At 34.1% G+C, this 16,656-nt stretch overlaps 1 protein-coding gene across 4 annotated transcripts; it reads left to right on the top strand.

Moving 5' to 3' along the window:
• The first annotated feature begins 3,639 nt into the window (after positions 1 to 3,639).
• LOC128192436 (glycine receptor subunit alpha-2-like) lies at positions 3,640 to 14,037 on the top strand. Of its 4 annotated transcripts, none has more exons than XM_052865094.1 (9): positions 3,640 to 4,289; positions 9,390 to 9,462; positions 9,552 to 9,622; positions 10,683 to 10,750; positions 11,010 to 11,233; positions 11,811 to 11,893; positions 12,128 to 12,262; positions 12,610 to 12,983; positions 13,322 to 14,037. In XM_052865094.1, the coding sequence occupies exons 2-9, from the start codon at positions 9,404 to 9,406 to the stop codon at positions 13,484 to 13,486; spliced, it is 1,179 nt and encodes a 392-aa protein (XP_052721054.1). In that variant the 5' UTR covers positions 3,640 to 4,289; positions 9,390 to 9,403; the 3' UTR covers positions 13,487 to 14,037. The 4 variants fall into 4 exon arrangements, with proteins under 4 accessions (XP_052721054.1, XP_052721055.1, XP_052721053.1 ...); XM_052865093.1 differs by lacking the exon at positions 3,640 to 4,289 and adding an exon at positions 7,206 to 8,587; XM_052865095.1 differs by lacking the exons at positions 3,640 to 4,289; positions 12,128 to 12,262 and adding an exon at positions 7,187 to 8,587.
• The last annotated feature ends 2,619 nt before the right edge of the window (positions 14,038 to 16,656 follow it).

Here is a 16,656-nt window from a genome sequence, read left to right as displayed (position 1 = left end):
TCTGTCTTCGCGACTTAGGCCGATAATAATACATTAAGATATTTTGGACAGCAATGGTAAAGTTCAGGAAACTGGCTTTGAAGTTTTGATTTATTTGTTTATTTTTTATTGTAACAAAGCAAAGAGACAACTTTTGATAGAGTAACAATGACATTAAATGAAAAAAAAACACTTAACGTGATTGAAAGAAATCTAATTCCTTATACAACATTTAGTTTACCCGTCTACTATATTAATTTTTAAGGATAACTATCTTAATATGAAAAATGATTGTGAATTATAATTTTGGTTGCTTAAATCAAAGCCCTAGCAAAGTATTAGCAATAATTGTGCCTTCTATAGATTTTCTTCATTTATTATATGTAGTTATATTAAAATTCAGTTAAATGATAATTCTATGTAACGTATGCTTTACATACATAGTTACGTTCGCGTTGCTTTCCAATCTTTGCATCTAATTAAAACCGGACATGTAACAAACAGGATAGTTCCTTGTATACTACTATACTATCTTTTCCTTTTTAGCTCACCGAGCTGAAAGCTCATGTGAGCTATTCTGATCACATTTTGTCTGTCGTCTGTCTGTCTGTCCGTCTGTCTGTCTGTCCGTCTGTCTGTAAACTTTTCACATTTTCAACATCTTCTCAAGAACCACTGAGCCAATTTTAACCAAACTTGGCACAAAGCATTCTTAGCCTAAGGGGATTCAAAGTTGTGAAAATTAAGGATCAAGCCCTTTTGCAAAGGGAGATAATTATGAATTTATGAAAATTTTCGAGAAATTTTCAAAAATCTTCTTCTCATGAACCATAAGACCAGGAAAGCTGAAACTTATATTAAAGCATACTCAGGTAGTGTAGATTATAATTTGTGAAAATCATGACCCCCGGGGGAAGGGTGGGGCCACAATGGGGGGTCGAAGTTTAACTTAGGAATATATAGAGTAAATCTTTAAAAATCATCTTCTCAGAAACTAATCAGCCAGGAAAGCTGAAACTTGTGTGGAAGCATCCTCAGGTAGTGTAGATACAAAGTTGTGAAAATCATGACTCCAGGGGGTAGGGTGGGGCCATAATGGGGGTCGAAGTTTAACACATGAATATATAGAGTAAATCTTTAAAAATCTTTTTCTCTGAAACTAATCAGCCAGGAAAGCTGAAAATTGTGTGGAAGCATTCTCAGGTAATGTAGATTCAAAGGTGTGAAAATCATGACCCCTCGGGGTAGGATGGGGCCACAATGAGGGGTCGAAGTTTAACTTAGGAATATATAGAGTAAATCTTTAAAAATCATCTTCTCTGAAACTAATCAGCCAGGAAAGCTGAAAATTGTGTGAAAGCATCCTCTAGTAGTGTAAATTCAAAGTTGTGAAAATCATGACCCACGGGGGGTAGGGTGGGGCCATAATTGGGGGTCGAACTTTTACATAGGAATATATAGAGTTAATCTTTATAAATCTTCTTCTCATGAACCATAAGATCAGGAAAGCTGAAACTTGTATGGAAGCATCCTCAGGTAGTGTAGATACAAGGTTGTGAAAATCATGACCCTCAGGGGTAGGATGGGGCCACAATGGGGGGGGGGGGGGTCAAACTTTTACATAGGAATATATTGAGTAAATCTTTAAAAATCTTCTTCTCTGAAACTAATCAGCCAGGAAAGCTGAAACTTTTGTGGAAGCATCTTCAGGTAGTGTAGATACAAGGTTGTGAAAATTATGTCCCCCGGGGGTAGGATGGGGCTACAATGGGAGGTTGAAGTTTAACATAGGAATATATAGAGTTAATCTTTAAAAATCTTCTCCTCAGACACTAATCAGCCAGGAAAGCTGAAACTTGTGTGGAAGCATCCTCAGGTAGTGTAGATACAAAGTTGTGAAAATCATGACCCCCGGGGGTAGGGTGGGGCCACAATAGGGGGTCGAAGTTTAACACATGAATATATAGAGTAAATCTTTAAAAATCTTCTTCTCAGAAACTAATCAGCCAGGAAAGCTGAAACTTGTGTAGAAGCATCTTCAGGTAGTGTAGATTCAAAGTTGTGAAAATCATGACCCCCGGGGGTAGGGTGGGGCCACAATGGGGGGTTGAAATTAAACATAGGAATATACAGAGTAAATCTTTAAAAATCTTCTTCTCAGAAACTAATCAGCCAGATGATTCTTTATAATTGTTAAGACTTTGGCCCCAGGACAATTCTTTGGCTTTACAAGAAGGTTCAGAGTTTGATGTAGGTTTATATCCCATATATAAACTATTGTTAAGGATCTTATTGAGAACTGCAATACTCAACATATGATAAGACTATAAAATCATCCTGTTAGAAAAGGGACTAATGATTATAAACATAAGAATATCCAGGGGAAAAATGGATTTTATTTATACAGGATCTACATGTATTATTGTACATTGTCCAGATAGTTTGTATTAATTATGACTCCATTAAGCTGATTTGATTGATATTAACTGATTAACTGATATTGTTCCTCAGGTGAGCGATGTGGCCCATGGGCCTCTTGTTATACCTGACTTTTCTTCAGTATTCCGCACAAGATTTTCAATAGATTTGAATTTCTATTGAAACATCAAGTACCCATCAACATTACCCTAAATAAAAAGTAAATAAAGGAAAAATGAAAAAAAAAACAACAACAACTAAATCAAGTTTTTGAAAAAAAACAAAAACAATTATTACAATGATTTTTAAAACATTACAGACCTTAGATAAAGGAACGCTACACATTAATTTTTTTCGGGTGGTCCTTCCTAGCTGCAGGTCTGTAGCTCCTTCCTTGAATGTTCTAATTAAACGTGGGTATTAGGTAACTGTTTCTTTGAACTCTTTAAGTGCCATATATCACAGCTATATTGGAATCAATGTGTTCCATCCTTAATCATTAATCAAAAGAAGGCTGTGAGAAGTTCAAGATGTGCTTAATTGCGCACATAATGCCTCAGTTATTGATGACATAACTTTGGGATTCACCTTTTGCAATATCTCTCTGTTTTTTAAGACTGGGGGATGTTTGTAAAGACCTGTCTGTCTTTGTATGCAGTAATAATATTTCAAGCTCAAAGTTTTTTACGCGGTTAAACTTGCCATTATTTCAGTTCTTGATTTCTAGGTCATATAAAGAAGCGACTCTAATATATCAGACGGCTCTATTAATCCTTGCTTTCTTCCTTTCAGCTTTCAAACAAAAACAATACTTATTTTTGGCTTTCCCTTCCATATAACTCAGTTGGAAGATTGAATCTGACCTGTAAATCAAAAGGTCTTTTAAAAGATATTGTTGTGGCTATTTTCCTCTGTGAAAATATTTGTCCTTCTCTGGCCTAAATGGGCTTAAATGTTTAAATAACTTAATGTTTTGCCAAATTCTACGAACACTTGTTTAAAATAACCCAGATGCTGCAGAGAGAAAAATGTTGCATATCAGTTGCCAACCCCAGATGATTTCAGTATTGATTAACGGTTTATAGAATGAAATTAAGCGAGCAAATGAAAATCCAAACGACGGCAGAATCAAATTAAATTGAATGTATACTTTTCCCCTTCTCAAATATTGCAAATACTTTTAAACTATTGACGTAGAGATACAGTTACACGTTTAGTATCCGCAGAATGCAGTAAATACTGCTTTTTTCAGATTTTGTTGTGGCGCAATCTATAACTTACAGAGAAAACATCTACTTCATTACAGTATAGCCGATCAGCAAAATTACAATAAATATATATAGTGTATGGACTGTTTTCGATAATGTTCTCAAACTGGTCAATGGCAAAGACGACGATTTATCAAACACTACAGACAGAGTGACATTGTATCTGTTGTATAGGACACTGTGATTATATACTTCAGGCGTTAGAGAAATATATAATGATCGCGGGAAATCGCTGATGATGATTTCTGTAGGACAACATCATACTTCTAGGAATAATTCCATCTAATTGCATTCTTCGGCGTATGTATTATTCTATACGAGAACCAACATCAGACATTTCCCTTAATACTGCATGAGAGGAGCAAAAAATGGGAGGATTGACGGGACTTTTGGGGATTTATACACGACTTAACGATAGCCGTAATCAGGGAAATGTTTCTACCTTTTGACGAGACCTCCGTGTGTCTGGTCCACAGGATGATAACTGCTCAAGTTATAGCAAGTGCGCGTTAATATCGACAAACTACAGTTATGTTTGTAAAACATATGGTGCCTGTCAACAGAAGGGCAGCAGTATGAGGATTTTGAACAGCTGAGTTTTTTATTGGTTCGAAACACTGAAAGGTAAGTTTAACTGAATGTAAATCAAACTTGTTGACAGAATGCATGTGTGTGGGACGAGATAAATTCATTTTAGATATGGGTTTAAAATGATAAACGTAGTTCACTCTTTTGATTTTTAATTTCTGCGCATTTCATTTAACAATAAAAATAAAATATCCGATTGAATAATATTTACATTTGTAATAAAAGACATACTTTAATCATACGTAATTCAATTAAATTTATTTCCTTATGTTATACAACTGAACAGAATACAAAACATTAGATAAATAAGGCACAGTTGGTGCTTGGACAGATATAAAAGATAAATAAAATTGACAATGCGTGTTTTACAAAATATTACAATGGTGATTTTTTTATTTCCACAGCTTGCATTAGAAATGTTATATAAGTTATTAAGTTTTTTGTAACTTAACTAGTCTCATTGTTTGTACACACCGTGTTTGTACACACCACTGTTCAAACACTTAATATATTTCTTTCATAATTCCTCATAAGATGGACATTTTAAAAATAAAATGGAATAAATTCAATGTACAGAGAATTTCAATTGTCTTGAAAAATTGTAACAAGTAATCCCCGCTAATAGATTTGGTGGTAGTGATTGGGGGGGGGGGGGGGGGGGGTGAGGTTGTGAGCAATTAAAAAGAAAAGTCGTTCTAAGGCTAATAATATGCCATGTATAGCTAGAATAGCTCAAAAAAGTGTTTTAAAAATCCCCAATACAGTACCTGGGAGCTTTCGGGGACTTGGCTCCCTGGGCCCCACTAGGGCCTTTTCCTCGACCAACTGGAGGCGTCAAGGCGGTACATAGACCCCTGGCATATTGCCCCCTACCCCCTTTTTAGCAAATCTTGGATCCATCACTGGATTCAATGCCCATTCAAACAGATTTTAAACAACATTATTGCTATCAAACCGTGTGGATTTTCGTGATTTGGAAAACATTTTGTTTCAGCTGTTTTGAAAAGCTGTCCCTCAGATTATTACCTTGGAAATATCTCATTTAGACGGATATCCGCACAAAATTTTGCTATCAGATTCAATTTTGATTGATTGTTTATTACTAGAACGCTAAATTATTAACTTGAGCTTTCCAAGCGGATAAAATTGATTTTTTTCCATTTCGTAGTGTCTTATTTATTCCTGTTCACCAAGCTCTAAAAAATTATTACATTTTCTAAAGTGCTTCGCTTTAATAATGAATTTGTTACAGGAGTTAATTTTATTTAAATATCAAACATATTTTGAAGTGTATCATATTCTCCATATCCTTACAAGGCATCTATGCTTATCCTCTTCCACATGTCCAATCCTTCGGGTTTCTCTAGCTGTTAAATAAATTTTATACAACTAAGATACATACTATACGTATTTATTTGAAAGGGTCATTTCTTTTAGATGACAGTTTATTGAATATAAAGATATTAACTACATGTACATGGAAATTTAATAAAACTTGAAATAATAAAACATATGGAATATAGCCAAAATTACTAATATCATTGACTTGTCTTTAAAAATGAATTGATTCTCTAAAATTTCGTGAAAAAGTAAAAATTTTCAAGGTCGAACATCCACAACGTAGTCGCATTTGATGTAACCTTATCCCAATTCCTTCAACGCATAGTTTCTTAACTACAACAATTCAGCTCCTCTTCTTTAGCTCTCGTTTCTCGTAATCTCTGAGGATATATTATTGCGTAGAATGCAAAAACAACTCATCTCGTAGAACAGAAAAATTGAGTTTTGGCTGTTCATCTGGCTTCATCCTCTGATGAATTCCTGTCTGCGCAGTTTTCAAAGTTTAGTAATCCCTGTGCTATGTTGATAGATTTTTTGCAGCTCCGGGTCTTCTTGACCTTTGTGTAGTCAATCAATGTGTATTGTTTCTAGGACGAACTTGAGAGACGTTCAGACTTTTAGAAAGCGGGATACGTGGTGCTCGTGGCAGGAGGCTCTGTCCTCAATCCCAAACTTGAAATTGACAGAATAAAATACGTGTATGTAGAACGTGTTATGCAATACAGTAATGGAGAATAGTGATATAATGTACAATTCAATTACAATGCTCAAATCAAATACAAAGCAAACAATTCCTCTATTTTATCTGTTTGTGTACATCACTCTTCTGTGTCTTCAATGGTCAAGACGTTGTTGACATAAACGGAGTCCACTTTTTTGTCATTAGTTTCATCTCTGGGATTTTATATTTCTCTTCTGTAAATATTATTCTAATCGGCAAATGAATGAATTCTAGCGACTATAATTGAATAAAGAATGCATTCTGCAATGTAAGTTTTAATAGAAATTGATCGCAAGCTAATAAAGTCTTTATACTTCACAATGCCGTATATATGTGAAGATCAAAACATAGGAGAAAGACTTCTAAAATTATTCATGTTTCAACTTATTTTCTTTGAGAGAAACTTATGTGGGTTGAAATATGTGCTTGGAAACGAATGTACGTGTTTTGTATGTTGATGATCGTTTCATAACAGTGATACGGCTAATACTGTGGAATCATTAGAATTCATGGTGGCTCATTTTGATGGTATTCGTGGGTAGCTCTCACCTACGAATTTACATTCTCAACGAAAACAAATAATTAACGATCTGGTTTTCCTTCTGAAACTAAAAAAACGACGCGTCAACGAAATTATATCCACACGAAAAAGAAAAACTCCCACAATCCAAGAAAATTGGCCCCACGAAATTAAATGATTCCAAAGTACATGTATAGCCTTTGGTATGAGAGTACAACATAAAATCGAATATTCACAAAATATTTTTTAAAAAATAAGTCTGCACTGTTACTGACAGATGTTATAAACATTATGCGTGATCTTTCGCTGCAATGGATGTCATTTGCCCAACGTTGATGGCTTTAAAACGGACAGACACCGGCTCAGATAGTCCATTATGCATGCCGAGAACACCTGTGCCAGATTGATGCCTCATTCAGAAAAGTACGTTTTGTAGAGATCGACCGTAAGATTAATTGCCTGCAACGCTGTTTCATACGTCCCCCTGTGTTTTATCATTTCTTTTTCGTAAAATGTACAAAAACAACGTATTATCATATGTATTTACTAATGGGCAGTCTGATTAAAAGTGATTCATGCTAGGGTCGATGCCTTTTGTAAAGCTTAGCGTTTGGCTATTCATAGTTTAACAGAGGGAGGTAAATGAGGAACCTACAACGTTGGATTGCTCCCGCGAATGTACTTTTGACGAGAAAATTTCATGTATATTCATGCATACACGTTGCAATCATGTTTCACTGCAGTACGACAACAATTGCCGGCGTACGATCGAACGAAATAATCAATGTGGTGGACAGTTTCATTAACATGTCTAGTCCGTTTTACTAATTTTCTCCATGTACAAATTCTTTATTGCTGCACTCACAATTTTCAATTAAAAAATCATTACTCTAGAATTAATAACAATAGATTGAGAAATGAAATGTTATACTTTAGGATTTGATTTGGACTATCAAATTACCCGTACGAGGTAAAATTCATCAACATTTTTATACTTCATGGAAATCAATTTTCTGATATTTATTAACACCCGTGTGTGGTAGATTTGATTATTTGATTGATCGGATAGTTCAGAAAACCGAATTCCGTGTTAGGTATCGTGCGGGTGCTGGTCAACTCTATCATCGAACGAGGTTTAAAATTAAAAAAAGACTTAAATAAATGAGCATTGGTCGATTTTAATAATATGTAGAATACTTATTTTATGTATTTTACGACATCAACTTGCAATAAAATTTCAAACAGCTACATGTTTGCATGAACTTGAAGCAAAGAGGTGAATTTTGTATGAGTAAAAAAAGGCAAACTACTGAGTATGCATGAACACGGAGCAAACAATTGGGTATGTATGGGCTAGATTCAAATTACGGAGTATGCATAAGCTTGAAGCAAACAACTGAGTGTGTATTATCTAGAACCAAACAACTGACTATGTATTAGCTAGAAGCAAATAATATAGGAACAAACAACTGAGTATGCATGAGATCGTACTAAACAACTGAGTATGCATGTATTAGCTTGAATTAAACAACTAATTTTGTTTGAGTTAGAAGCAAACAACTGAGTTTGTGTGAGCCGGATGCAAAAAACTGAATATGCATCAGCTTGGTGCAGACCTTTGAATATGATTGTATGAGCTGGATATAAACAAGTGATTATCTGGATGTATGGGTTAGAACCAGACGTCAAATAAGTATTTTGAGTCAAATGCAAACATCTGAGTATGTATGAGGTGGATGCATACAACTGAGAGTGAGTATTGAAATCGCTTTGATTTCCTTTAAACCTTGTATATATTATGACCAAAAAAATGAAGCTCAGACTCACTCTATAAAAAGGGCACTGAAGTCCTAACAATGACACTATTTGGAGGTTTGGACACGCATACGCCAGTTTAAATCAACCTTTTATAAGTATTTAACATATTTAAGGGTTATATATCGCTGTTATGGTAGGAAAAAACTATTGGTTTCAATCATTTCGAAAAAAGAATTATGAGGTTTGTTGATATTTTAATTGCATCTTATCTATCCTCATATAGGCAGGTTACATGCCTTATTCACCCACCTTCTTTATTCAGAAGGACGCCATTGATCGATCGAATAATGATATTTTTCTTGAATATCCTCTGCACACAATACATAATTTTTTGAATGGAATGAATTAGATCTACCTTAGTGATTAGAAATTAACACCACGTCCCAAACCACATCAGAAAAGCATCACTTTCTTCATCATCTGTCGATCAGTTTTAACAAACCGTAAACCTGATCAAAAGTTTCTCATCGTAAAAGCTGCATAGCAAGTTTCAAATCAAATCTGTAAAGCAGAGCAAAAAAAAAAAAATCTTCGGAAAACTGAGAACTGAATGAGTGAAAAAAAGACAGAAAGACGGAGATAAAGATTTAAGTGTTTCCAGTTTATCACGCAGGAGACTGATACATAGTTCATCATGTGATTCGATTGTTCTATGCATTATGTTAAGTGTCCATAAAGCTGACTAAGGTACTAATGATCTTGCACATGTTTATGGCCTGTTTTTTCATGATTTCAGAGCTGCTTTGGAAAATGATTCTCATGGTGGTTTTATGTTTCCAGTTTTATCACAGCAGCGGCGAATTGTCCAGGTAGATAACTAGTAATTGTTTCCCGATTTCTGTTGAAATTGTTTTGACTATAGATATTTTGAATCATAAGGTTTTTTTTAAAAATTCAGACATGAACTAATCCACCAATTAATTGATGAGTCCCACTACGATCCATTGATTGCCCCGAACTATGAAGATGGTAAGGTACAGTACAGCCAACAACAGGAATATCATATATTTGACGTTAAACGAAATCATCACTTTAACAGCATATTCAAAATCAAGATATTGTAAATGAACGGAGCCTTCAAGATTCTGAACTTTGATGTATGAATTCTATAACTAATGGCTTATTACAGTAGTGTCATAATGTAAATTTTGAATTTACCGGTTGGCAGTAAACACCCGGTAAATTCAAACTTTACGACATGACAGTGCAGTAGCTATAGGTGTAATAAGATGAGATATTTAATTGAGCATGATTGTTTGGTGAATACGATAACATGTACATGTTTTAAATTCATTCTTAAATTAAATCAAATGCGAGATTGTCTTTCATCTTCCGTTGACCTTCTCTATAAGATATGTTTAACTTTAATAAGGTTTTGCTTACTGACTATTCCCATCATGTACGTAGATCTTGACCGTAAAACGTTACAACTTTTCAGGGAAAAATGCATGAGAAATTATTTCACAGATTATATTTTAGATGATGGGAAAATATTATCTGCACAATCTAAAATGAAAAAAAGCCGCAACAGATGGATTCTGCCTAATTGATGTTCGATAGCGTTGATTTTAAACAAACATCTTAATCATACAAATACAACTTGCTCAAACTATCAAGAGATAAAATCATTTGTATGAACCAATTCCCTGTACAATAATTTTAAAAGCCATCATTTTGACTATGAGATTGTCCCGAAGAGATCGGCAAACAATGGCAAAGGAGCTATTTGCATTAATCAGAAGATGACAATTACAGAAAGCGTTGGTTGTCTCTTGACGTAAAACAGAACACTACCTAACCCTCTGTGTTATAAACATTACAAGAACTTTGTCTGTTACTCTTCTTTCACAATAATCCATGTTATTGATTTTTAAAAATGATGCATTCTAGACTTCATTTAAACAAAAAATCACACATACATTATTATCTTAATTGGACATGACTTTCTTCCAGATACAGTTGTTTTAACAACTGAGGATTAATATTCATTCATCGTATTCTCAAGGATGTGTTAATCTCACAATTGTAGATTTTCCGACGAACATTTCTGTCCAAATGCTCATAAAGAACATTCACAGTCTTGATGAACTTCATATGGTGAGTAGATTTAATCAAATATACAGCCCCCCCCCCCCCCCCCCCCCAAAAAAAAAAAACCAAAAGAAAAAAAATCAAAACAACGAATGATTGATCATGATATTTGAATTTAGGGAATTAAAATTTATTTACAATAATTCGAAAATAGAATCATACATGCTCACCTACAAAAACAAAACTAAACAAAAACCAAACCAAAAACAAAACCATAAACTTCCTGAATACATCATTCCTATAGATGATCTAATCATTATTGCAGGATTTTTCAGTAGATATCATATTCAGACAACGATGGACAGACAAGCGTCTCAAATTCAACCATTCAACGGTCAGAGTTTTGGAACTCGATCAGAAGATGATAGAGAGAATATGGGTTCCAGATTCTTTCTTTCCACAAGAAAAGCGAGCTGAAATTCATGATGTCACCGTCCCAAATCGCTTACTTCATATTTATAGAAATGGAACGGTATTTTATAGTATGAGGTAGGTGACGTCATCTTATTGGTAAAAAAAAGGGGGGGGGGATTTACATCCTTGGTTAAAAAAATCAGTCGGGTGACCTGTGGGTGCATGTCACATGTCTGTGAATATTTTCATCCTCTTAGAAAGTTGACTTTATGAAGTATACAGAAACTGTTGGTAGAGTGAGGAAGGATAATAAAATGTGAAAATCATGAACCCAGACCTGAAGGGCAACTGAAGTCTGTCCAAAGTTAATGCGTCTATCTCTTTTTGATGAATGTGTATTTATTATTGATAAATATTGGAATCATAAAAATCATATTGTAAAAATTTCCAAGATATTTTCATTGAGACATTTTCATTTTTCACTTACAAAAGTTCAAAGATAAAAGATATTAAAAGAAAATTTTTAACCTTGTAAAAAACTTTTAAATTAAAAGATAACTTTGAAAGGAGATCGATTATGCCAATAAATAGGCGAAAGTCTATAACTTTCTAAGATAATTGGTTTATATGGAAAATCATTTGATACTGCTGTTGCCAAAATATCGGACCATATATCTTTAAAAATAGATTTCTATTGATTTTTTTTGGATAGAATAGAAATGACACTGTCCTGCGCAATGGCTCTACAAAACTATCCGTTGGATCGTCAAGTATGTCCAGTATCGATTGAAAGTTGTAAGTACATGTAATAAATTGTTTTACCTGTGAGAAAGAACACGAATTTTATGTTCGTAGTTGACATTATGATATTTTGGGGGTTTTTGCCTTTTTAGTATATTTTTTGTTTCTTAAAATGCGTTTGCTGCATTTCTTCGGCGACAAATTCAAAATTAAGTATTTATTCATTTGATATATAGTCGAAATTTTGTAGACGATGTTTAACCTACAGATTTTGTATTTTTATATTAGACAGTTACACGAGAGAAAACATCGATTTTTACTGGGAACGTCACAACCCTGTCCTTATTCCATCGATATCTCTCCCCCAGTTCACCATGCCAGACACAGTCAAAACGTCAGCATGTTCGACGGAGTACGGGGAAGGTACTGTTATATAAATAGTGCCTGTTTGGGAGGGTAACAGTTAAAATTGACACCCTGAGAAAACCATTGTCCACCAACGCAAAGCGGATGGTTTTCGGGGATGTCAATTTCAACTGTTACCCTCCCAAACATTATTTACGCACATACAACAATTCGTTGTGTTACATGTACAGTACCCGTTGCCAGATGTGCTGCTAACGCTGAGAGCAATAGAACGGATTATCTCTCAAACGTTGTTTAAAAAATCCGAAACACAAAATGAATACAATTCTAAAATAGGGAATGAATGAATTCTACATGTTCTATTTTGCAATTAAACAGTCAATTTATTTATTTTTACATTGCAGTTGGAGACTTCGCTTGTTTACTTGTTGAATTACAGTTTGATAGAAACACTGGATACTACATCGCCCAAATTTTTATTCCAAGCATACTTATAGTAATCCTATCATGGGTGTCGTTTTGGGTTGATATAGACGCCATTCCTGCGCGTGTCTCGCTAGGTGTCCTCACAGTTCTCACCATGACAACGCAGAGTTCCGGTGCACGAAGCGCTTTACCGAGGGTGTCTTACATCAAAGCCATAGATGTTTGGATGGCAGTTTGTCTTACCTTTGTTTTTATGGCTCTTTTGGAGTTTGCCTACATCAACGTTGTTTCGCGGAGAAATTCCAAACCTATCCGCACTGCGTCACAATGTGATAAAGCATTAAATAAAGGAGTAAGTAAGACTAAAATTTGCAAATGATATTAAAGAAATAGTGAATGATATATTTTCCTTCCATGGGAAGCTGGGGGTAAAGTAATCCAATCATCATTTGATTCCTTTCTGACTCGTGAGATACAGCTGAGCAAGATTTTACATTCATATGTGTTTATGAATAAACCTTTTGACCTCTGACCTGATAGCCTTAGACCAAAGGTCCACGTTAAATTAATCTGTAAATGACATTTGGTCAAGCAAACGGCGCTCATTTTAATATGTATGCTACAAGGACTGACCAAAATACCGAACGCAAAACAATATGTATATAACAAACTGAAACCTACTTTTTTCAGACATCACCATCGCCAATGATGCCCATCCTGAGACACATCGATTTTATAAAGAGGGCCCGACAGGTGGATAAAGTGGCCCGAGTTGTATTTCCTCTTATCTTCTTCCTGTTCAATATTGGGTTTTGGGTGTTCTATCTAAGCATTAACACGGACAACAAATTTTGATAGCAATTGCTTTCTAAACATTTACCAAAGACAACGACATGTGGTATCAACAAGAAAATATTTGACGCCTTGTGTTCAAAACACAATTACTGGGATATAGATTCCGGTCTGGCCACTTTTTATTCAAACGAACATAGAGATACCCCAAAACGAGGTCGGCCACTTGAGGACCTGATGCAAGCAAGACTAAAAATCCCGGTTTTTACACCATTTATACATGTCGAACATTACATTTTGTACTTTTTTCAATTTTTGTCTTTTTGAGAGATTACTCTTTTCTATGTATTGTCTGCTGCTTCGATTTTATTAATATTACCAACCTATTCAGTATGAATGTTGTTTTCGTGAAATGACTGAAAAATAGACAGAAGTTCCGAGAATGCCATTCGAAGACATACTGCGCATTTTTAAAATACAAAACATGTAACGAGTTTAAGTCAATTTGAGATTTAAGTAAATATTTAATTCTTGTAATTCTTGTAATATTTCAACTTTCTATTTAATTGAATTCTATTCTTGGGCAGAATATTTAAAAATCTGCGGGAAAATTGCTATTTGACTTGTTTATTATTTGGAATATCAGCGCTTTCAAGGTAAAATTCGATATATACACGGTGTTCCATAATATATATATCATTTTTCTATAAGTAACTTTCGATTAGATTTATTCAACGAAAACATAAATGCATTTTTTAAAAATTAAATAATGTAAAGAAGAAGGGGCAATAAGGGCTTAAAATGGCCTCATCTCAGAAATTGGTAATTTTTTACATAAAGTACCGCTATCATCTCCTCTAAGTAAAATTGGTCAGATTTTTCATTTTTGATGTCTAGTTTTTAAATAATTTGGGTTTAAATATGACATTGTTAAAAAGCCATATTACTGTATAATTATGACGAACTGTGTATTTACAAGTATATATCTGTTCTTGGTGTTAGAACTTCAATTTCTTATGTTTTAAAAAAATTCTAAAATTTTATCATACTAATTCTGTAATTTAAAATTAACAATCAATTTTCTTGCCATTTATACTATACATGACGTCTTCATGACGATAATATGACGTCATAGGACGTGCAGTATTTACTAACTTTCATATTTTCTTAAAGCACTCATTCAGTTGATTTTTTAATGATATCATGAGTAGTGTAGTGCAGTTTTTTTTAAATCAATAACTGAGGCCATTTTAAGCACTTATTGCCCTTTCTTCTTTAAACTAGGCAAATTTCACAAACACCCATCGGTAATTGTTAAACTGAACGTTGTTTATAAAAACACAATACATCTAAAGAGAGAAATACCAATAACGACGTCAAGTTGATGAGTAAAATTCCTAACAACAGCCACTGTACGGGTTCCTATTTTTCAGACCTCACTATTCAGAGAATTTGTTGTTTGTTTGGGGTTTATCCCAAGGAAAGCATACTTTTTATACCATAACCGAAGACTGATTTTGATAAAACAGTTTTTAAACGGGAAGATGTCTGTTCTCTTGTCAGATTAATTTTAAGAAAATTCAGTTCAACCAAAGAAATATGATGCTTAAGAGGAATCCTCATTAAAAGAAGAGTACTTTTCCCTACAAGCTTTTATGTATTAAATATCTACAGTATATAATACCGGTATAACAATTTTTCTTTAGTTCAACCAAAATTTACAAATTTTGGCCATATATCGTTTGATTTAAATACGATCTTTAAATGGTATTGGATATTCCGGGACACTCTATAATGTTGTGGTTATAGTATGTTGTGCCGTTCGTTCTTTTGAAGAAAACAATTACATATATTACAACATTTTTGCCTCTTTCAAAATCAGTCTAGAATTTGCACAATCGGTAGCTTGAAACAACTCCAAAGTACATGGAAATCTGTAATATTGTGTTCTCGATATCGGCCTATTCTAAATATATTCGTAACATAGTTTGTATAATCTAACTTTGCTTTAGCTTTTTGGTAAATAAATACCTTTTAAATAATAGACCTTTATATATATATATATATATATATATATATATATAAAGCTCAGGGAATTTCACTTCTGTTGGAGCTCCACCTCCACCCCGACCGAGGCTAGAACTCACGAGCTCTGGAACCCATTCTCCTAGCAGTGAGCGGCCACCGCGTTACCCACTCGGCCAACTAGGCAAGACAAAAATCTTGCTTTCGATGACGAACGGAACCTAGCGCGCTGCTAGAAGAATGGGCTCCAGAGGTCGTGAGTTCAAGCCTCGGTCGGGGCGGAGGTGGAGCTCCAACAAAAGAGAAATTCCCTGTGCTTTATATATATCTATATCATTCACTATGGGTGTGTGTGTGTGTGTGTGTGTGTGTGTATATATATATATATATATATATATATATATATATATATATATATATATATATATATATATATATATATATATATATATATATATATATATATAATCCATTTTATGTTTATGTAGTCGATGATCGTGAAAATAAATCGTGGCATGCCACCATATCCATAAGGATTTGCTAACTGATGGTGGCACGGGACAGTTCTATTAATACAAGTCACTGTAACCAAGGATGTGTGTCTTCTGAACTCTGTAACTAGAATTTTATCAGCTCCCATTCAGCATTAACACCTTTATTTCAAGGACTAACACGAATTTCTGAGTTATTACATTTACGAAACAAAACGTGTTAAATTTTCTCATTGTTTTTATTTTAGAGTTCGAGTACCCTTTTATTTTCGTCCATTTTTAAAAAAAATAATGTTCAGCTTTTTAGACCTCCCCCAGCTAGTTCCCTGCAAAAATTTGACAATATGTACAACATGTATATGCATGTCATAGCATTAAATGTCAGAAACCTATTATGGTGTATAATTTACTATCATGTCTTATCCACCTTCTTTTCATGTTGTTTTACCTTCCGTCTGTAACTTGCAATTTCACACTGTAAAGCCAACCCAAAAATAGTAGCCGCAAGTTTTGCATTTTTCTTTTAATTCTCAAGTACTTTACATGTAAGACCTATATATTTCATACCGATTTGTACAGAAAAAAAATCCATCAAAATAACATACTCATTGAAATCATTTCATAAAAGCAACAGTTACAAAACCTTCAAATACAGCAATTCTCAGTTTTATAAAAAAAGTATTGAGAACTTTATCCGAAACTGTTTGTTGTTACCTT

The sequence above is a fragment of the Crassostrea angulata genome, chromosome 7 (assembly GCF_025612915.1).
Source record: "Crassostrea angulata isolate pt1a10 chromosome 7, ASM2561291v2, whole genome shotgun sequence".
Taxonomy (NCBI): domain Eukaryota; kingdom Metazoa; phylum Mollusca; class Bivalvia; order Ostreida; family Ostreidae; genus Magallana; species Magallana angulata.
This window is presented reverse-complemented; position numbering and strand designations above follow the sequence as displayed.